Genomic DNA, 23,115 nt, shown 5'->3' on the forward strand with positions numbered 1-23,115 from the left:
TCATTGTCCAAAAAAGAAAGAAAGAAAGAAAAAGAAAGATTTAAAAATTAAAAGAAAAAATTGCACTTCATATTTTATTCAAACAAAAATGGGTAGAATTATTGAATAAAAAGTTTCAAAACAAAAATAGTGATCATAAAAATATATTATTGAATAACAGTTTCAAAAAACTGCATCAGATACCCAGATATATGAAATCTGCACCCAAAGCACAAACATATGAACTTAGACTAAATAATTCTGCACCTCAAACACAGACATATGACTCCACAGATATATGAACTCTACAGACATATAAATTTCAGACATCATATCTCAGCTCTACGCCCCAAACAATCCTTTAGTATCCTTGTGATAGGTTGTTAAGTGATATCCAATGAATGATTGCTAAAAATATACCCAATATGTTATATACACAAATTTGATAGATTGCTAAATGATACTATATAGACATTAGATGACAATCAAAAGACAATCGATGACAATATTTGAAATTACTAATCGTGTGACAAAAAATGGAGGTAATCAGATGTCAATCAAATGTAATATCAAAAACTGCTAAATGTGAGATATAAAAATAGAATGCAATCAGATGACAATCAAAAGAAATCAAATGATAATATCAGAAACTACTAACTAATTGACAAAATAGAATGCACAAAATGGGTAAAAATAGAAGAGAAAAGAACTAATATTCAAGTAATTGAACATGAAATAAAAATCAGATAATAATCAATACTATTGGCAATTATTCAAAAAACAATATGCATTATTAACAATTGTATAACAATCAAGGTCAAGACTTATTTATTTATTTTTTAAAGTTAATTTTAGCCTTCATGACAATGAGCATGCCATCACACACTAAACGTTATTGCGAGATCCCCTCTCCACCGTCCAACAATTTCCTGTTGAAATCGAGAATTGGATCAGGATCACTGTGAACTATCAATTCGTTACCAGATATATCAAAATTTCACGGTTTGCTAGTCACGTGGAAGATGATGTTTTGTTCACCTTTTATGGACAAATCTCCCCAAAGGAAGGAAGAATTGATCGGAGATGATGACAAAATTGTTTGAGCATAAAGAATTAACGATGGAGATCGTTTTGCTTCGACTGCCCGACTGAGTGAGATATTTTAATCGAAGGGAAATTTCTCGATATCGGAATGCCGAATCGATCCTTAGTTGCACAACATGCTGCCTTCTCCTTGTGTTCTTCCTTCACCTGCTCTTGCTTCTTTGTCACTTTCGGCGAAGAAAATTTTCACTTTGGTACTTCTTATTGTTTATATGATTTCTGAGAAGCCTAAATGCCCCTGTTTTGTTGTGTCCGTTCCCGGGCCTTATTTTTTACTTGTTTGAGGAGTTTTCTATTCATATTGACAGGACTCAAGAAATCAATGGCCTTCACTGAGACAAGAGCTGAATTTTGGGTCTAAAATGTCGAATCACCGGCAGATGAACCCATTTATGCTTCCATTCTCTACTTACAAAAAGGTAATTTTTCTTTCTGATGTTGTTTACTTGCTGTCGTTATATGGTGATTAGCGCCGAACCTGTTCCATGTGTTTTTGATTACTTCTGAAATGTACTTTGCACTTGCTTCATTAATTCAGAAACAAAATGCTTCCATATGGTGAATGATTTCATGCGATTTTGTGTTAGTGTTACTTCCAGTGTATGAAATGGAAGGAATTTCTATTTAATTCAAATTTCAAACTCAAAAGTCAATAAATGCTTATACTTTTTGTTAGTTTAACTGAATGCAAAGGACTCCCAAACCAAGTATGAGGTTTCTAACCCTTGTGGCGATGATTGTCCAAGTATTTTCTATGTTCTGATTGGAGAAATTATTTGTATGGATTTGTGTTTGGGTTTTGATTTTTTGTTGATTCTGAATATATGGAAAGCATTGTGAGCAGTAATCATTTGGAAGAATTTGAAAAGTTATTTTTCTCCACTTGATCTTCACCTTGTATCTCCATTTCATGAAGCACTATTAAAGTGTTTATTTTGGTAATATGTTTCTACACTGATGACTTTCCTTTTTTAGGTTCACAGTCCTGCTATCTCTTCTGTCGTGACAGATGATACACCAAAAGTGTCATCTCCTGATGAAAGCACGGAGAATATTGGCATCTTGAGCCATGATCCAGGCTTGGAATCCTTCAAAGATCATTTCAAGTATAGAGTAGGGAGATATGCTGATCTACTAAACCTTCTAGATAAGCATGAAGGAGGTCTTGACGAATTTGCACGAGGTGCTTTCTTAAACCATATTGAACATTGCTTGCTTTTAAGTCATTCATTGATTATCATGGCAACTACTTCATTTGCAGTACTTCGATGTTATTATCCATTTTTGTAGAGCCTATTTGCTGTGTAATCTGTAGAACATGCTTGTGTTTATTCTGGAGGCATCAATCATCCTCTTGGCTTGAATGAAATATAACTTAATCAGCAACTTTTTGTGCTTTTCTTTAATGCTAACTTCTTCCGTCTTGCTTTAGGATACCTAAAATTTGGATTTAATAGAGAAGAAGATGGGATTGTGTATCGTGAATGGGCTCCAGCTGCACAGTAAGATTTTGTTCTTCTTCTTTTATTTCTCTAGTCATATAAGTGCCTTTATTTTTTGTTGTTCAAAATGGAAATGCCATCTTCTATTATTTTCAGGGAGGCACAAATTATTGGTGACTTTAACGGATGGGACGGAACCAATCACCGAATGGAAAAGAATGAATTTGGCATTTGGAGTATAAAAATTCGTGATCTTAGTGGGAAACCTGCCATTTCTCACAATTCAAGAGTTAAGTTCCGTTTCAAGCATGGAAATGGAGTATGGATTGATCGGATACCTGCTTGGATTAAATATGCCACCGTGGATCCTACTAAATTTGCAGCACCGTATGATGGTGTGTACTGGGACCCACCTCCTTTAGAAAGGTATTTGTTGCCAATGGTTCTTATAACCTTAATCCATATTTACCTTTCCTTTAACTGAGAGCCACTGTCCTATATGAGATTGCCAACACTATTTTCTAGTCTTTGAATCAAAGGATAATTCGTAAGTTAATGCTTCACTATCTTGACCTAGTGACATTAATGCAGGTATGAATTTAAGCATCCACGTCCTGCAAAGCCCAAGGCCCCACGAGTGTATGAAGCTCATGTTGGGATGAGTAGCTCAGAACCACGAGTTAGTTCATACAGAGAATTTGCTGATTTTGTTTTACCTCGTATTAAAGAAAATAACTACAATACAGTCCAATTGATGGCTATTATGGAACATTCGTATTATGCATCATTTGGATATCACGTTACTAACTTTTTTGCTGTAAGCAGTAGATCTGGAACTCCTGAGGACCTAAAATATCTTATTGACAAGGCCCATGGCTTGGGTTTACGGGTGTTGATGGATGTTGTTCATAGCCATGCAAGTAACAATGTCACTGATGGCCTTAATGGCTTTGATGTTGGTCAAAGTACCCAAGATTCTTATTTCCACACTGGAGATCGTGGTTACCATAAGCTGTGGGATAGTAGACTCTTCAATTATGCCAACTGGGAAGTTCTGCGTTTCCTTTTATCAAACATAAGATGGTGGTTGGAGGAGTACCAATTTGATGGCTTTCGATTTGATGGCGTAACTTCAATGCTGTATCATCACCATGGAATCAACATGGCTTTCACTGGAACTTATAATGAGTACTTCAGTGAAGCAACAGATGTTGATGCTGTCGTGTATTTGATGCTAGCAAATAATCTGACTCACAGCATTTTGCCAGATGCAACTGTAATTGCTGAAGATGTTTCGGGCATGCCTGGTCTTGGAAGACCTGTTTCCGAAGGGGGTATTGGTTTTGACTACCGTCTTCAAATGGCCATTCCTGACAAATGGATTGATTACTTGAAGAACAAAAGTGATGAGGAATGGTCCATGGGGGAAATAAGTTGGAACTTGACAAATAGAAGATATTCAGAGAAGTGTATATCTTATGCTGAGAGTCATGATCAGGTGAGATTCTTATTCTCATTCTTTTATTTTTATTCTACTTCTATCGTTTAATAACAAAAAGAGTAGTTACAAAATTGATGTCGTGTTGTTAATTCTCTTATGATTTTTGTCAAAATTAATATCGCTGTACCTTATTTTTCCTTTGCGTTTACTGGACAGTCGATTGTTGGAGACAAGACTATTGCATTTCTGCTGATGGATAAAGAAATGTATTCTGGAATGTCTTGTTTGACAGATGCATCTCCCGTAGTTGAAAGAGGGATTTCACTCCACAAGGTTTAGTTCCTTCCTAATTCATAGATGCATCTAATAGGCGGCTTTATCATTATAGGGAATAAAAGGCGGCTTTAGGGAGATTTTTTTTTCTTGTTTCTGGCATGATATTGAAGGTCTCATTCCAGACTCAGTGTGTCCAATTATTATTAACATAACAGTATTATTTCAAGTCTATGTTCAAACATAATTGATGATTTCCGATCTTCTTAGACCTTGTTATCTTCCCATCAATTATTCTCAGCTTTTTGGTCATCCTATTCTGACGCTAAGCTGTCACTTTTTGTTTGGCAGATGATACATTTTATAACCATGGCCTTAGGAGGGGAAGGTTATCTTAATTTCATGGGAAACGAGGTGAATGTAGTTTCTAATTCTTCTGATCAATCTCTTGGCCTGTAGGTAATATATAAAGTTGTGTCACTAATAAACCAATCTTAGCTTACATTTTAGTTTTTGTTGGAAGTTCTTTTTAAGGTTAAATTCAAAATTTGGACCCTATATGTTATCCATTGTGTCCATTTAGTACGCGTCCCTTAAAGAATTCTAATTACATTCCTAGTATTTCAATTCTTTCAATTTTTTTTTCTAATAGGTTTTGTTAACTCTGTTAGTTTAACATCAATTGAGTGTGCAAGGTGGATTATATATAGGTAGAAACCTATGTTGTGTCAGATAATCATAATTTCATACAGTTAAGCATGCCACATCTGTACAGAACCAATAAAGTTAATGGAAAAACCTTATTAAGAACTAAATTGAAAGTTCTATAAGACATCATAGGAACTTTTTAAATTCTAGAAACTAGATATGTAATTTAGCCCTTTATTTTTTTAGTTATGTGTTGAAAATGTTGTTTAGCCCTAAGGGCATTTGAGTCTTTTTACGTGGTGTCTATAGTCTAGGGTTTCTTACCTTTGGGTATTTATACCTGTTCCTGTATTGTGTACTGTGTATCAAAAATTAATAAAAAACTCTTATTGTGGTTTTTTCTCCCTGGTCTAGGGTTTTCCACGTAACTTTGGTGTTTTGACTACCCTTTACTTTTCAATATGATATCAGAACAGTGATGAGATTGTAGCTGAAATAGAACAGATTTAGTCATCAACCCTAGTAGGGGATGGAACTCCGATGGAAAATTCCCAAAGTGTTGAAATTAGGGCTGCCGTCGACCAATATTTGCGATCTTTATTGGGCCATTACAGATCTAGTCGTTCGTGCAGCATCAGACAACCGCTGATAGGGCAGACCCGACCGACCTCGTTCCCTTCATCGCGCAGCCGTACAATGGGTTCCCACTGATCGAATAACCTTTTCCAATCGAGTACAGTGGTTCCCTTCCTCTGTCGAGTGCTCCAGCCGCCGTCGGAGGTCTTCAATCGCAGCCGTCATAGCCGATCGGACAGCCTTCAATCGCAACCCAGTCGACCTTCAATTGCAGCCCAGTCAGCCTTCAATCGCTTCTGCCCGGTCCTTCAAACCAAGTGCCGGTCCAACCGAACCAACCAGTCCAGCCGAACCCGATCCAACAAGCCCAACCGGTTCATCAGGCCCATTTATTTGTCCAGCCGATCACTACCCCCACAGCAGCAGAGACTGTTTCTTCGGGGGTTTATGGGCAGAAATAACCCACAGTGGGTTTTGGCGGAACCATTGATTTTCAACAACAATTGGCTAATTTGCAGCAGATTTATGCGCTCGAGGCAGCCTTTAGATCCATGACAAATCCTTCGACCAACTTTCATCCAGATGTGTATTCGGGCCTCCCGTTATGTTTAGAAACACCAGTAATTGCTTACCCTACTTTACCTATTGCAAACATTATGCTTGGTTCTGGAGGCAATTCTGCAGGAATAACTATCGGAGAAAAACTTAAAGGCCTAAACTATTTTTCCTGGTCTCAACCTGTAAAAATGGTCCTCGAGGGAAGGCACAAGTTCAGATATCTAACTGGGGAGATACAAGACCGAACCCTGGGGATCATCAGGAACGTATATGGAAGGGGGAGGATTTCCTCCTCCGCTCGATTTTGATAAACAGTATGGAATCCTAGATCAGGAAGCCTCTACTTTATTCAGCGTTAGCTCGGGATATTTGGGAAGCTGTTCAGAAACTATATTCGAAGAGACAGAACGCTTCACGACTTTATACATTGAGGAAACAAGTACATGAGTGCAAGCAGGGGACTCTTGATGTAACGTCCTATTTCAATAAATTGTCACTATTGTGGCAAGAAATTGATCTGTGTCGGAAGTAGTTTGGAATTGCCCAGTCGACGGGATTTAGTATTTGAAGATTGAGGAGGCTAACTGCGTATATGATTTCCTGGCGGCTTGAACTTGAAATTTGATGGCATCGGAGCCGGATTTTGGGACAAAGACCGATGTCATCCCTGATGGAAGTTTGCTCAGAAGTCAGATTAGAAGAAGATAGAACCAGTACTATGAATGGTACAACAACCACTACCTTAGACTTTGCTGCATTTGGAGTCAAGTCGTTTGGATCAGAGAGACAAACAAATGGAAGGCCCCGGCCAATTTGTGAACGCGGTAAGAAACCATGGCACACAAAAAACCAATGCTGGAAATTAAATGATTGTCCACCAAATGGCAAGCGACGTCCTCCAAATGATAAGTCTAAATCCAGTCGAGCCTTCGTTGGTGAAACGGTTGATGGTGCTCCCTAGGTGGCCAATCCTGTGGATCCAGGCACAGTTGGAACCGACAATATTGTCCAATCACGTACTCCTCAGTCATTTAGTTTCTTTGTTGAGGGGATGAATCTTGGATTTTTGACTCAGGAGCAACTGACCACCTTAACTGGATCATCTGATCAATTCTTCTCCTATTATCCAAGCGCTGGAAATGAGAGAATACGAATTGCAGATGGGTCTTTTGCCTCCGTTGCTGGAAAGGGTCACTTATCTCCGATTCAAGGATTGATTTTACAGAATATTTTATATGTGCCAAAGATATCTTACAATTTGCTATCGGTCAGTAAAATAACTAGATATTTGAACTGCAAAGTTGTTTTCTCACCAGATGATGTTTCGTTTCAGGACCTGAGCTTGGGGAAGACGATTGGCACTGCCCGGCACAATAGGGGACTCTATTTCCTTTCCGATGATGCTTCTTCTAGGAGTTTGTCTAGGATTAGTTTATTGTCTTCTCTTACTGTTTCTGAAACTGATTTTTTATTGTCACTTTCGTCTTGGACCTCGAAGCTTTCATTATATGAAATATCTGTTTCCCCACTTATTTTGTAATGTAAATGTGTTGTCTTTATTTTGTGATGTTTGTATTCGTGCAAAGTAGCCCATGGCCTCTTTTACTTCACAACCCTATAAACCTTCCCAATCTTTCCACTTGATACATAGTGACATTTGGGGTCCGTTTAATGTCACAACTGTATCAGGTAAACAGTGGTTTGTCACCTTCATTGATGATCACACTCGTCTTACATGGGTGTTTCTCCTTATAGACAAATTTGAAGTGACGGCGGTATTCCAACAGTTTTACACTATCGCTGAAACTCAATTCAATACCAAAATTGTCATTCTTCGGAGTGACAATTGATGTGAGTTTATTAATTAGTCCCTTCGTGAGTTTTTAACCTTTAAAGGCATCATCCACCAAAATTCCTGTGCCCATACCCCTCAGCAGAATGGGGTGACTAAGTGGAAAAACCGCCACCTTATTGAAGTAACCCGATCTCTCATGATACCGACATCCTTACCCTCGTATCTATGGGGAGATACTGTACTTACTGCAACTCATCTCATCAATCGGATGCCCTCTCGTGTGCTCAAGTTCCAAAAACCCTTAGAGTATTTTAAAGAGTCTTTCTCGTCCACTCGCCTTTTCCCAGATGTTCCCCTTAGGGTGTTTGGCTGTACCGTTTTTGTTCATAATCATGGTCCCCACCAGAGTAAGTTTGCTCCTCAGGCCAAAAAATGTGTGTTTGTTGGGTATCCACTTCATCAACGGGGCTACAAGTGTTTTCAGCCTTCCTCTCGAAAGTATTTTATCACCATGGATTCCACCTTTCAAGAGGACAAACAATTTTTTCCTGTTAGTCCTCTTCAGGGGAAGACCACTAGTGAAGAGGCTAATGCATCTGCCTACTCTGTTCCTTTAGACCTGTTTCCTGAGCCTATTCTTGAAACAAATGACTCTGTCCTTACAAAACAAGTGTTTTGGATAACCTACTATAGGAAGAATCTCCGAAAAGAAATAGTTCCCAAAATAGCTCCCTCTGTTGCTCCACCAGAAGGTGTCCAAGAGTCAAAACCAGAACCAGCTCAAGGTACCTCTATTCTTGATGATAATGAATATGTTGAAGGTGATGTAGTGAACTCTGGCAAAGTTAGGATCGATGGTGGTGGTGAATTTTCAGGTGATACACAAGGAACTGAAAATGTGCAACAGTTGGGTACAGATAAACAGGTAGACAAGACTAGTGAGATTGATGCTACCTTGGATTTACTGATTACCCTACGGAAGGGTACGAGGTCCTACACCAAACACTCTATGAAAAACTTCTTGTCCTACAGTAACTTGTCTACGAGATTTAAGGCTTTCACTACCAGCCTGGATACCGTGATGATTCCAGGTAATGTGCACAAGGCTCTGGAAGTTCCTGAATGACAAGTCGCATTTATGGAGAAAATGCAGACACTTGAGACAAACAGAACGTGGGATCTGGTTGTTCTTCTGAAAGGTCACAAAACAGTCGGGTGCAAGGGGTGTTCACTGTCAAATACAAGTCTGATGGGACGTTCGATAGATATAAAGCCAGGTTGGTTGCAAAAAGGTTCATTTAGACATATGGGGTGGATTACTTAGAAACCTTCTCACCTGTGGCAAAACTTAACACAATTCGTGTTCTTCTCTCCGTTGCCGTTAATCAAGACTGGCCCTTACATTAATTGATCTGAAAAATGCGTTTCTGAATGGTGAGTTGGAAAAAGAGGTCTATATGAACCCACCTCCAGGTTTTGAAGCATGGTTTGGCAATCAGGTTCGCAAATTAAAGAAGCCTCTGTATGGCCTGAAGCAGTCTCCTAGAGCCTGGTTCGATAGGTTTACTATCTTTGTCAAGTCCCAGGGGTTGGTTCAAGGGCATTCTGATCACACCTTGTTCACTAAGAGGTCAACACCAGGAAAAGTAGCTGTTCGGATTGTCTATGTTGATGATATTATCTTGTCAAGTGATGATTCAATAGAGATTGGTAGGTTGAAACAAAAGATGGCAGATGAGTTCGAGATCAAAGATCTTGGTGACTTGAGATATTTCCTAGGAATGGAGGTAGCAAGATCAAAGGAAGGGATCTCGGTGTCTCAGAGGAAATATACGCTTGACTTGTTGAGAGAAACTGGAATGACTGGGTGCAAACCTGCAGATACGCCAGTAGAAGTCAATAGCAATTTGGTAGAATCAGTAGAAGATGTCCCTGTTAATAGAGAAAGATATCAACGGCTTATGGGGAAGCTGATCTATCTTTCACATACCAGGCCTGATATATCGTATGCAGTTAGTTTGGTTAGTCGGTTTATGTAGGCTCCTTATGAAAGACACATGAAGGCAGTTACATAGATTCTGAGGTATCTAAAGTCTACGCCTGGAAAAGGCTTGGTGTTCAGAAAACATGACAAAAGATGCATTGAGGTCTACACAGATTCCGACTGGGCTGGTTCCATTACTGATAGAAAGTCTATCTTGAGATATTGTACTTTTGTGTGGGGAAATTTAGTTACCTGGCGGAGTAAGAAGCAAGGTGTCGTGGCTAGAAGTAGTGCCGAAGCAAAATACAGAGCTATGAGACTAGGTATTTGTGAAGAAATTTGGTTGAAAAAGGTTCTGGTAGATCTTCATCAGGAAAGTCATGACCCGACGAGATTTTATTGTGATAATAAGGCTGCTATTAATATTGCTAACGATCCTGTCCAACACGATAGAACCAAACATGTTATCTACGCCCAGAGAAACTAATCAACCGACACTTCATCAAAGAGAAACTGAATAACGGTAATATCTGCATTCCCTTCCCTATGTTCCGTCCAGTCAATAGATAGCGGATGTCCTCACCAAAGGGTTATCGAGATAGACATTTGACACCGGTGTTAGCAAGTTGGGTCTCATTGATATCTACGCCCCAACTTGAGGGAGAGTGTTGAAAATGTTGTTTAGCCTTAAGGGCATTTTAGTTTTTTTACGTGGTGTCTACAGTTTAGGGTTTCTTACCTTTGACTATTTATACCTGTTTCTATATTGTGTTTGACAAAACTCACCATCTAACACCAATCCATGCTTAAAACGCTTCTTCAAATAAGCAATGGCAGTATCATTTGACGAAGCATTATCAACTGTCAATGTCATAACCCTTTCAATACCCCACTGTTTTAGATATTTCTCAACCTCTTTTCCTATCGTCTCCCCTCTATGATTCTCAATTTGGGTGAAATTAAGAATTCTCTTATGTAATTTCCAATCTTTATCAATAAAGTGTGCAGTCAAAATCAAATAGTTCATATTTTAGATTGATGACCTCGTATTAGTTGTGAGTGACACTCTATATCCTTCTTTCACAAAAATGTCTTTCAACTTCTCTTTCGTGCTATCATATATTCCCAAAATATCCTTAGCAATTGTTTTTCGAGAAGGAAGAACAAAATTAGGTTCTACTAACGTCAAAGTCCCATTCATAAACCTCTTCAATCCTTGGTTCTCCACGAATTTAAATGACAACTCATCTATTACAATCATCTCAGCAAGTAGTTTTCAAGCACTCTCAATAGTAAACATCTTATAACTAATGGATGAATGTGATTGTGAACCATCTCCAATACCCTCATTCTTCTTAAAAACCAATTTTGTGTTACATCTAACTTACACTTCTTAATGTGGTAAGGATTTTTTTTTACAATAGTGTTCAATATGCATTCTCATAGTTGAATTTCCATTCCTTCTAGGATGACATGTATACACCATACCACAATAGTTACATTTAGCATGTGGATCATCATCATTATATTTAGAACATTTAGTAAAGTGATCCCATACTATAGATAAATTTTTTCTTTTTCTTCCATTTGCATGCTTTGAAACTATCTCCTCACTTTCATCTTTTCGTGGTGGTGGTACTGGTGGCATCACAACAACATCATCATTGGAATCGTTGCTCTTGCTCAAGCTCAAGTTCATTGTGATGGTACCTATAAAGGGGGAAGTAGAGAGAAAACTTATTACCATCAAAGAAAATGAGATTAAAATTCTATGAAAATCATTTACTTAAACTAAAAATTCAAATATTCCATTGAATTGAACCCTCCCTCCCTCGGTAGTTGGCCTCCACCACAACCACATATTCTTTTTTTTTTTTCTTTTTTTTTTTTTTTTTTTTACCTGAATGCCCGATGCCGAGCAAAATGGGTGGAATCTTTTGTCGAGACTGTCGACATCAAGGGAGAAGGAGAACTGATGAGTGAAGACTGAGGGAAGACGAAGAGATGGAATCGGAGATAAAGAGGACGAGAGATAAAGACGAAGAGATGGAATCGACTGAGGACTGAGGGAAGATGAAACCTGAGGTCGAAGTTTCGAACGAGTGGCTGAAGGCTGAAGTTGAAATGAAGAGTGAAGAAGACGAAGACTCGAACTCGAAGCTGAAATGAAGAGTGAACTGTGTATGACGAATCAGAATCACGAATCAGAGCGAGCAGTGACCACAAACCCTAAACGAAAGTAGAAGAAAGGAAACGTTTTCATTTTATATATTAATATTATATATATATTGAAACGGTTCGGTTCGGTTTAGGAACCGATTTTCAAACTTGGAACCGAACCGAACCGTTTAAATTCAATTTTAACATTCCAACGAACTGCATCGAACCGAATTTTTCGGATTTGCTGATAAATCGGTTCGGTTTAAGAGGTTTTGCTGTCCACCCCTAGTGTCTATGTGTAAAAAATCAATACAAAACTCTTATCGTGGTTTTTTCTTCCTAGTCTAGGGTTTTCCACGTAACCTTGGTGTTTTCTCTTCTACCCTTTAGTTTTCAATATTATGATTATATTTTTTTTTAAAACAGAAGCAAGACTTTTTTTTAGTTATGATTATAATTTTTTATATGTGCGTTGTGGTTTTGAATAGTTTTATTGCACATTCTTAACTACTATCATTTTATGTGACTTTTTTATTAAAAGAATTATTTTATGTGAATTTTATTATTGATGTTTATAGTTCGGGCATCCTGAGTGGATTGACTTCCCACGAGAAGGTAATGGGTGGAGTTATGACAAGTGTAGGCGACAATGGAATCTGCCTGACACAGACCACCTGAGATACAAGGTCGGATGTTGCTTGTGTATACATTAATATGTTAATTATTAGGTTCACATCAGAAAATATGTTAATTATTTTCTCGCATGATGCCTCTTTTTATTCTTAAAAATGATAACAGCGTGACCATTTGTCCTGAACCATAAAGTTTGTTCAAGTTCATTAGACCTATGTTGTGACTTAAAACAAATCAACGAAAAAATAGTTGCAGCTTTTCCATTTTGGAATTCAAGGGTGCCGACTTTCTAGCAATCTATGCATTTTTCAATCTTGTTAATGACTTCTGATTTTTCCTTTTTCCATATTTGATTTGCTTCTGTCGGCTTCAGGTAGTTAGGCTCATAACATTATCCCATATCCCTGGTACAGTTTTTGAATGCTTTTGACAGAGCAATGAACTCCCTTGATGATAAGTTTTCCTTCCTTGCATCAAGTAAGCAGATTGTGAGCTGTACAAGTGAAGAAGACAAGGTGCATACTCCCCTCAAACCTGAAAAACTGAATCTTTTTAACAGTAATTTGTATTCTTGGATTATATAGTTAGGAACTATATCACACGATGGGATCATGATAAAATGCAAAGTATGCTACACTAATATTTGAGGGGAATGAAAGTAATCTATGATAGTGAGAGGTTCCATTTAGATATTAATATCTTGAGACAAAAAAGGCCGACAGTGGCCATTACTTAAGACCATTTATAGTTGAAGCCTGGAGTTGATCATATGCACTGTTCTGCAAACATTAAAACAATTGACTGTCGTGATGTAGGTGATCGTCTTTGAACGTGGAGACCTAGTGTTTGTGTTCAACTTTCATCCCATAAACACATATGACGGGTATGTGGTTTTGTGATGTTGAGCAGTCGGATCTGCCTGCATTTCAATAAGTTCGTAGCGCACAAGACTGCGCATATATGGATTGAATCATAATCATAGTATAGCCAATCTAGTCTTACAATTATGTAATTTTGTGCTCCAAATGCATACAGATACAAAGTCGGGTGTGACTTACCTGGAAAATACCGAGTCGCGCTTGATAGCGATGCTTGGGACTTTGGCGGACATGGAAGAGTAAGAAATCCGTGGTGCTTAATCATTTTCTTACGTTAGTTGCATGGAGAATGTAGAAGCCTTAACTTTTTATTCATTTCCTTCTTTGGAATGCATAAGAAAAAACATGTTGCTTCTCTGATCTTTAGCTTTTCATGCATTGGCAACAGGTAGGCCACGACGTCGACCATTTTACGTCCCCAGAAGGAATCCCTGGGGTGTCCGAAACAAATTTTAACAACCGACCCAATTCCTTCAAAGTTCTTTCACCAGCTCGAACGTGTGTGGTATGATAAACATGGTTATTTGATTCTTTTTTAATTTTATGATCCTTGAACATCAAGGATCCTTCCATTTCCTCTCATGGCATTCAAATGACATTTTTTCATGTTTCTCTTAGTGAGAGCTCAATAGATTTTCATAAATACACCTGCTATGTATTCTTTTGAAAGGTTTACCACAGAGTTGATGAAAGCAAAGAGAAAGAAAATGATAATTTAGTTGGTGCAAACGAGGCACGTGCTACCGATGTCTTTGCAAGGCATGTGGAGGATGACAATGAAGGATCTGCAGGTGGCGAAGAAGAGAACGATATTGCTGCAGGCGAGATTTCAAAGATTGAAGATGATACTGATACGAGAAAAACTGAAGATGGTGATGTTGACTCGAATAAGATTGAAGATTTGCCAGTGAGAGATTAGAGAGAGGATATCAGATTGAGTAAAAAAACTTGTATGCTTTTATAAATACATTGGCTGATGTAAATATACAAAACTCTGTTTACTTTGGCCAACTATGGAAATCCAATAAGCTTGATTGATAATCCTCGTATGACTTAAATCGGGTAATTTTGAAAATAAAATGCGCATTCAATTTTCGTTTTACGTTTTTAAAATCTATGCTTAATTTGTCCAAATTCTCTTTAGTTTTTACCTTTATTTTATAAAAAAAAAATTGAATTTCTAGTTAAAATCTAAAAAACAACCAAAAATCACCTTTTTTTTTAGTTCTTAAATTTTGACAGTTTTAGGGAACATTAGTTAGAAATTTATGAATGAACGTATTTTACAAGCTTAATCTTTAAAATTCATTGGTAATTTTCAAACTCTATTATAAATACTTGTATTTGAATGGGTAGAGATTACATTTCTATTGGAAAGTAAGCTTACATTTTTTTACTAATAAAATCCTAATCAATTGTGTATTTTCTTACGACTTTTTAAATAGCTTTTACCTTTCTTAACTATTTGAATTTTTACCCTTGAGTTTGAGTTACATGTCTATTTCGTTCTTTAGTTTTTTATCCTTAATATTATGATCTATTAATTAATTTAATAATATTATAATTTATTAGCTTTCGTGTCTTTCATCACTACTAAAACTAAATTTAAAATTACACTTCATAATCATTTAAAATTAATTAACTATAACATCGAAAAAACAAAGTGAACATTAAGGATAGTTCACAGGTAAAAATGTACAAAATTTAAGGGTTGGAAAGATATATTTCCCTAAAATAAAACTAACATCAATAGCTTAATATAATATATTAACTCCAACACAATTCTGGACTATTGGGTGCAATTATTACATTATAATTGGACAAGAACCAGACCAGAATTATTCAATATAATTTATTGTGTTTTCTATTCCATTTCAAATATATTTTTTAACTAACATGTTGAAAACAAGAAAAAGAACAAGATCAACAAAAACTTTATTATTTTTTTTTTGGCAGAAACTTAGAAAAAAAACCCTAGAAAAACTAATGTGTTCTATGTCTCTCTTATCCCATCACAGCTAAGTATGGTTAGATATTTCCGAATTGGAAAATTCTAAAGCAAACACAACATTTACCCTACATAAATCCTATCCAAACTCAAATCGAAACACATTGAGGAAAAATTAATCCAGTTTATCTGAAATAAAGATCAATAACAGAGGTGAAAAACTATAATTCCACCTTATTGAAATAAAGATCCCTAATTCTTCAGATTCTTCGTGCTCTTCGAGGGCCGATTTTCCTTTCTCCTGCAGCAATCACTGATTTCTCTAGATTCACCGGCAATGGAGGCTTCTTATTCTCCTTTGTCATGCTACGCAGTAAGTACCTCGGAGCCACCTCGCTCCGCTCCACAGAATACGCCGCAGAAACCGATTTCCTCAAGCTATTTACTAGCTTCTTCGAACTGTGCCGTTTCGAAGATTCAACCGTCACGCCGAGATTGTGTGGAGTCTTGATCTCTGCCACGGACTCTGCTTTCTTTCTCTTAAGCCTCTCGTTCCTCCTCGCAGAGTACACGTCGTAAAATCTCCCTCGCTCGAACAGAGAACTCGAATTCACGTTCAATTTGTCGCCGTCTCCGCCATTTTCAGATTCTTCACATCCTAATTCCATCCTAACCATACTTGCCAGAGCCCGTAATTCGCATGAAATCATCCGATACTCAGGTCGGAGTTCCGATTCTTGCAGATCTGGAAGACGGTTCATTTTCTGCGATTTTGTCAAAGAACCTGTACACAGACGAAACGAAAACGTTGTTGATCAATAAAGAAATGCAAAATTAAAGAAAAACAAGAAGGAACTTCATCGATAATCAACGGAAAATTCAATCGGTTGATTCGAGCATACCAGGCGGCGTTTGCATGGAGGGTGTTGAATTGGATTGAGGAACCCGGCGAGATCTGAGCCGCAAGGGCGATCTGGCTAGCGGTGGCCTGCGATCAGATCTTATCTTAGACATGGATGTAAGAAATCGATGGGGAAATGAAGAAGGATGAAACCGAGAGATAAGAATGCTATTTTCTCGTTGAAATCTGTGGAGGAGTTACGTTTGTTACAGATTTTTTGGAATGGGTTTGAATTGAGATTTAAATGAGAGGAGCGTCCCCAACGGTCATATTTTTTGAACTTTGATGGAGACTGGCAGCCGCGTGAGATTTATCTATTTAATTTTCGATAAATTGCAGTCTACAGAGTTCAAACTAAGAGTTTGCATTGACTTTAAAAAAGTTTTTTGGTTGATTTCAAAAATAAAAAATAAGAAAAATTATTTATATAAAATAACAAAATTTTAATCTTATTTGATAGAAATTAGTAGACAATAGAAACGGATAGAAGTGTGTGTGTTTTTTTTTTTCACTATTTTTGCAAATACTTTGACATTTTTTCTATTTATAAAAAATTTTCAAGAATTTTTCAAAAAACTTATTTTTACTTAAACATATTTTTATCAAAACTATTTAAGGTACGTTCTGAATATATTTTTTAAGTGTTTAATTTTAAAAACAATTCATTTTTCAAAAAATTGAAATATTCGATAACCACTCAAAATAGCTTTCGAAGTGTATTTTAAATAATTTTTTTTTTATCAAATATGTTTAAATAAAAATGAGTTTTTTGAAACATTTTTTGTCAAAGTCAATCTAGATGGACCCTTAAAATACACTTCAAAAGTTATTTCGAGTGGTTACCCAACACTTCATTTTTTTCAAAAATGACTTATTTTTTAAATTAAACACCTGAAAATGTATTCCAAACACATTCTAAATATTTTTTTGATTAAATTATAATTTTGATCCTTATATATTAGAGAAAGTTATAATTGAGTTTTTACAATTTTAAAAATGGTTTATAAGGTTTTATTGAATTATTAGGAATAAATTCTAATCCAGGGTCTTTTTAAATATATATATTTTTTTAAAAAAATATTTATACTACATAGTAAAACATTCTAAAAGTACACAATATTTTTTAAATTTTTTGCTATAAAATGTAAATATTTTTGAGATTTTTCTATTTATAAAAATTTCTCATTTTATAGATTCTAATTTCATCCAAATCCTAAGACTAAAATCTGCAATTCAATTCATTCTTTTTCTAAATTGCGTGTAGTTGCCAATTAAAGCAACATATTAAGACAATAACTTAGTAGAAAATAGATTTATATATCAAAACCAGATTCAATTGGGGCCTCATTCTTTGAGAGAAATACATGCACTACTACCGTATATGTGTAAAAATTATATTGTACTTTATTTTTAAAACTATTTAAAATGTTTTCTTTTTCGTTCCAATAATGATAATTAATAAATATGTGATTCTCACCATGTAATTTTATTTATTACAAATTAAGTTGTGATTTAAAAAGAAAGAAAAAGAACTAAAAAAATGTAAAACAATGTAACAATTAAATTTTAAAAATAAAATGAATGCAAATGAAATTTGAAGATCAATACATTGAATCAACCAACGAATTTCTTTAAAAAATGTATTAAAATATTTATAAGGAAGGTAAAATATATGTTATAAGGAACCATTAACTTTTTTGGTTGAGGAAGAATTCCATTCCCTCGATACTGGTAGGTGGCAGCTAGGGTTGCAATTCCCAAGAGATTTGTCAGGAAAAAGGAATCATGGAAGAACTACAACGGTGAGATGGTCTGATAATGAAACATAATTTGCTAGATCTTTTATTATAATATTGTAGTTTTACAAAGTTATTAGGAAAATAGGGTGGTTTTTTAAACTAATTAGAGAAATGTGGTTGTTTTGTCTGTTCGAGGCTAGAAGTCGAGGGTTGAGAATTCGACGAAGATGGAGGTCGAAGGTTGAGAACTCGATGAACTTGGAGGAAGTGTTTGCATGGAGGGTTGTCGAAGGTTGAACTTTTGACCTACATAAGTCGAAAGTTCAACGCTCGACAAGCAATTCGACTTATGTAGGTCGAAAGTTCAACCCTCGACAAGCACCATGACGCGTCCCATCCCTGCCACCCGCTGCTGCTGACGCTGCCGTGCCTGACCATTTCTGCTGTTGTTGACCAAGATTCCCGCAGCTTTAAATGCATACATGCCTGCCTCCCTCAACCACCACCTTTAATTTTCCAACCTGTGGATCGAGTGTTGAACACCCGACCTATGTGCTTTTAAACCCCCAATTTCCATTCCTTTGCTCACTGCCTCATTGCTTCCCTTACTCACTGCCTCATTGCTTTCGAAAATCATCTCTTGCTCACTGTCTCCTTCGAAATCATCTCTTGCTTACTGCCTTGAAATCATCTGCTTCTTCCTTTACTATTGCTCACTGCCCTTCGAAATCATCTCCCTCTCCTCCCATTTGCTTTCCGTTTCCATTTCTCTTCTTCTTAATATCCCTCTCCTCCCATTTTTTAATTCACTGCTTTCCATTTCCATTTCTCTTCTTGTATTTCATTTAATACAAATTTTTCTCACACAACCCTTGATCACAAACTATACTAGTTCGTTACTCTACTAAATTTTTATTTTTTAAGAATAATTATTAATTTTATTTTTGTTCTTATATTATTATTTTTTTTATAGATTCTAAATTTTTTTTAAAATTTTTTTTTATAGTTGTTGTCAGATAACAATAACAGGAAAAAAGGGTGAATGTTGTCATTTTAAAGGAAAAAAGAGAACTACCGTCGAATCTGTGAGTTGAACTTATGATATTTGAAACGTTTAGTTTATTTTTATGATATTTGATTTCTTTAGTATTAACTTTGATGTTTATAGTGTTAAAATGTTTAGTTTATTGTTATGTTTAAAAAGTTGATATTTATAGTTTAATACAAAATTATTGTGATAGTTAACAAGTTTAGTATAGTTTAAAAAGTTTAGTATAGTTTGAAAAGTTTAGTTTATTCATACGATGATTTAATTTCTTTAGTATTAACTTTGATGTTATAGTGTTAAAATGTTTAGTTTATTGTTAGTTTAAAAAGTTGATATTTATAGTTTAATACAAAATTATTGTGATAGTTATTGTGATTTTTTAAATATATTTCTTATGATATTTGATTTTCTAGTATTAACTTTGAAAATATAGTTTAAAATAGTTTGAAAAAGTTTAATTTAATTTAATTTTTTATTTTGTATTAAATTTGAAAAAATAGTTTTAAAAAGTTTACCTCATTGTAATTTGAAAAGTTTAATTTGTTGTTATGTTTAAAAATAGTTATAAAAAATTTAATTTATTATTATGTTTAAAAATAGTTATAAAAGGTTTAATTTATTGTTATGTTTAAAAAATTATGTCCTTAAAACTTAAAAAGTTTATGTTTATAAATTAAAAAGTTCAAAATTATTGTGATTTTTTAATATACTTCTTATAAAAAGTAAAATTATTGTGATTTTTTTAAAAAGTTTAATATTTTTTAATATACTTTTTATAAAAAGTATAATACAAAAAGTTGATTTTTTTTTTTTTAGAAAATGGCAGCCAAATGTTTGGGATTTTTGTTATTTACAAATGGTAATATGATTGATGGTATTGATGAAGTTGACTATGACCGACCACCAAGTGGGAGTTTTAGCATAAATGTGAACAGTGGAATTGCATTTGAACAATTCATTGAAATGGTTAGGATGTTACTTAGTGTAGATATGGGAACAAATGGAATAATATATAGACATTTTAATCTAGAACCATCAGGATCAATAAGGTTTATGCCATTCCCTATTTCGAATGCACAAGCTATGAACTTGATGTTCTCAATGGCGATGCCACTGCCGAATTTAGTGCATTTGTATGTAAATGTAAATAGGATAGGGGTGGATATAAACTTGAATACATCATTTAACCAGTTTGAAGATCCAACTCAATGTATTGACAATACTCAATTGTATAAAGGGATGATTTGTCAAGACAAGGAAATGCTACAACACGCGGTCAAATATTTTGCAATAAAATGTCACGCACTATATGAAGTTGTTGAATCTACACTGACGATTTAGACAATTCGATGTAAGAAGTGGGAGGAAGGTTGCAAGTGGAGACTTCGTGTAATAAAGAAAAAATCGCATGGTTTGTTTGAGATCACTAAGTAGGATGAGCAACATACATGTTTTTATTCAGAACTAAGTTAAAGTCATGTGCAATTGGATTCATCAATGATTGCACTAGAGTTCTGTGATGCCGTAAGGGAAAAATCATCTATCAGTGTGACACAACTGTAGTCCGACATCAAATCAAAGTTTGGATATCATGTTCCTTACCATAGGGTATGGGAGGGCAAAAGAAAAGCGTTGGTTAAAGTGTTCGGTGATTGGGATGAGTCTTACAATTTGTTACCCAGGTAGTTATATATGGTTAAGCATACCAATCCCGGAACACGTGTAGAGTGGAGAGTTAAAGAAACGCTTACTGAAGGCCATGTTATCCTAACTTCTGTATTTTGGGCATTTGATCCTTGTATAGAAGCTTTCAATAAATGTCAGCCGATAATTCAGATAGATGATACACACTTGTACGACAAATATAGAGGAAAATTATTGATTGCTACATCAGTTGACTCGAACGACCATCTTCTTCCACTTGCATTTGCCGTTGCTGATGAAGAGTCTGTAGACTCATGGGGATGGTTCTTGAAACACCTGAGAGAAATTGTAACACACGAAGAGTTGTGTTTAATTTCAGATCGACATGCTGGTATAATCGTAGTAGTGAACAATCCAGCAAATGGTTGGATGGGACCAAAATATCACCATCGTTTCTGCTTACGACATATCGTCAGCAACTTCAATAAAAGTATAAATTTAATTTATTGAAAAATTATGTTTATCGTGCCAGGTGTCAGTTTCAAATTCGAAAGTTCAATAAAGCAATTGAAGATATCAAAGAAATAAATCAGAGCTTTTTGACAATATTAGTTTAGTGTAATGGACTCAAGCACATGATGGAGGATTCAGATATGGGTGGATGACGACAAATCTATTAGAGTGCATAAATGGAGTCCTCAAAGGAGCTCGAATGTTGCCTATAAATGCTCTTGCTCAAATAACATTCTTCAAATGCGTGAATTATTTCGAGAAAAGAAGAGAAGAAATAAGGGATGCATTGGAGCGTCAAGATAAATACACCTGGTAATATTATTTTATATATATATATGTTATTAACAATTTATTTCAAACATATTTTTATAATACTAAGTGGAGTAAAAATCCAGGTATACACACATGAGAAAATAAATAAATGGGCTGCAAGATCTAGTAAACATGAAGTACAATCATACGATTGGTATGAAGGTGTGTTTTATGTGAAGACCGGACGTCATAGTCTCAATGTCAAAGGAGGAAACATTCAAATATTGAGGCTAAACAGGTCCGAACGGTACTGTTCATGTAACAAGTGGCAAGCATTCGACATTCCATGCTCGCATTTTATGGCTGTTTGCTCACATTTTAATATGAACTATGAAGACTTTATTGAGGACTACTATAAATTGTCAACGTATGCTGAATGTTAATCTCCTCAATTTCAACCTATACCACATGAAGATTATTGGATCAAACACCATAATATGCTCGTCTTACATCCTGATCCATCGTTGTTGAGTAAACCTGGTAGACTGAAAAGTTCACATTATCACAACGAGATGGATTGGACAGAACCAACCACTCGACAACGATGTGGATTTTGTAATAAATTAGGCCATAATCGAAGGAAGTGTCCTTCGTTACTAAGACGGGCTCCAGATAGTTAGGGATTGAAAAATAAATATTTTTTTTATTATATATTCATTTTATTGTATATTCAATTTTTTTTATTATAATTTATTGTATATTCAATTTTTTTATAATAATTTATTATATATTTAATTTTTTTTATTATAATCTATAAAGTTATACATTATTCTTTTAATTGAGAAATAAATACTTCTTTTATCATGTTTATTTAATCAAGTGTAGATACTTTTAAGGTATATTCAATTTTTTTTATTATAATTTATGAAGTTGTACATTATTCTTTTAATTAAATTGTACATTATTTTTCTAATTGAGAAACAAATATTTTTTTAATTGAGACATAAATATTTTTTTTTCTTTCAGATTATGGCTTTAAACCGAAGACCTGTTGATCCCGATGTTTTGTATGACCAGTCCATTCATCGATCATCTGTTGTATGGCGAGATCGTACTACTGGAGAAATATCTTGTAGGCATCGAGAGGCAGTTCTCCAGCGCACTATCCAGCTCCACCCTCGAATATTACCGCTATTGCGCACATCTGGATTCTATGGGTTGCCAGATTGAGATTTATTCAATTAGACTGGCATCTGATCACAGCCTTGGTCGAGAGATGGAGGCTTAAGACACATACATTTCATATGTCTGTTGGAGAGTGCACTATTACTCTACAAGACATAGAAGTGTTGCTTGTTGACGGTGAGCCAGTCACCAGAGTGATGTACGATGATTGGTCACAAGTTTGTCAACTGTACCTCGGTGCGACCCCACCTGCTGACAAGATTAAATGATCGAGGTTAAGTTTGATATGGTTAAGAACACAATTTCTTGAGCTCATAGATGATGCAGACGAGGAAACCGTCATAAGATATGTGCGAGCATATATACTACAAATGATGAGTGGAAGTCTGTTTTCAGATAAATCAAGTCATTTTG

General features: G+C 35.4%; 3 protein-coding genes across 3 annotated transcripts; 2 read left to right on the forward strand and 1 right to left on the reverse strand.

The window, feature by feature from the left end:
- The first annotated feature begins 859 nt into the window (after positions 1-859).
- On the forward strand, positions 860-14,514 carry LOC120075311 (1,4-alpha-glucan-branching enzyme 1, chloroplastic/amyloplastic-like). The gene is made up of 14 exons (XM_039028580.1): positions 860-1,277; positions 1,392-1,502; positions 2,059-2,266; positions 2,516-2,585; positions 2,682-2,951; positions 3,117-4,023; positions 4,183-4,299; positions 4,591-4,653; positions 12,539-12,646; positions 13,007-13,108; positions 13,409-13,476; positions 13,629-13,710; positions 13,860-13,976; positions 14,142-14,514. Exons 1-14 carry the CDS (start codon positions 1,200-1,202, stop codon positions 14,388-14,390), a joined length of 2,550 nt encoding a protein of 849 aa, XP_038884508.1. The 5' UTR covers positions 860-1,199; the 3' UTR covers positions 14,391-14,514.
- LOC120075312 lies at positions 5,381-12,532 on the forward strand. The gene is made up of 2 exons (XM_039028581.1): positions 5,381-6,845; positions 7,355-12,532. The coding sequence occupies exon 2, from the start codon at positions 8,013-8,015 to the stop codon at positions 8,940-8,942; it is 930 nt and encodes a 309-aa protein (XP_038884509.1). The 5' UTR covers positions 5,381-6,845; positions 7,355-8,012; the 3' UTR covers positions 8,943-12,532.
- Positions 14,515-15,526: 1,012 nt separating the features above from the next.
- LOC120076404 lies at positions 15,527-16,532 on the reverse strand. The gene is made up of 2 exons (XM_039030219.1): positions 16,322-16,532; positions 15,527-16,203 (listed from the first exon to the last, which is right to left on the reverse strand). The coding sequence occupies exons 1-2, from the start codon at positions 16,431-16,433 to the stop codon at positions 15,680-15,682; spliced, it is 636 nt and encodes a 211-aa protein (XP_038886147.1). The 5' UTR covers positions 16,434-16,532; the 3' UTR covers positions 15,527-15,679.
- Between the last annotated feature and the right edge of the window lie 6,583 nt (positions 16,533-23,115).

Source organism: Benincasa hispida, chromosome 4 (assembly GCF_009727055.1).
Source record: "Benincasa hispida cultivar B227 chromosome 4, ASM972705v1, whole genome shotgun sequence".
Classification (NCBI taxonomy): Eukaryota; Viridiplantae; Streptophyta; class Magnoliopsida; order Cucurbitales; family Cucurbitaceae; genus Benincasa; species Benincasa hispida.

Coding starts and splice junctions, on each gene's coding strand:
- LOC120076404 (XM_039030219.1), bottom strand. CDS start 16,433: ATGTCTAAGATAAGATCTGATCGCAGGCCACCGCTAGCCAGATCGCCC. Junction 16,204..16,321: donor CTCCATGCAAACGCCGCCTG/GTATGCTCGAAT, acceptor GTCTGTGTACAG/GTTCTTTGACAAAATCGCAG.
- LOC120075311 (XM_039028580.1), top strand. CDS start 1,200: ATGCTGCCTTCTCCTTGTGTTCTTCCTTCACCTGCTCTTGCTTCTTTG. Junction 4,300..4,590: donor GAGGGATTTCACTCCACAAG/GTTTAGTTCCTT, acceptor TTTGTTTGGCAG/ATGATACATTTTATAACCAT. Junction 13,711..13,859: donor ACTTTGGCGGACATGGAAGA/GTAAGAAATCCG, acceptor CATTGGCAACAG/GTAGGCCACGACGTCGACCA.
- LOC120075312 (XM_039028581.1), top strand. CDS start 8,013: ATGATACCGACATCCTTACCCTCGTATCTATGGGGAGATACTGTACTT.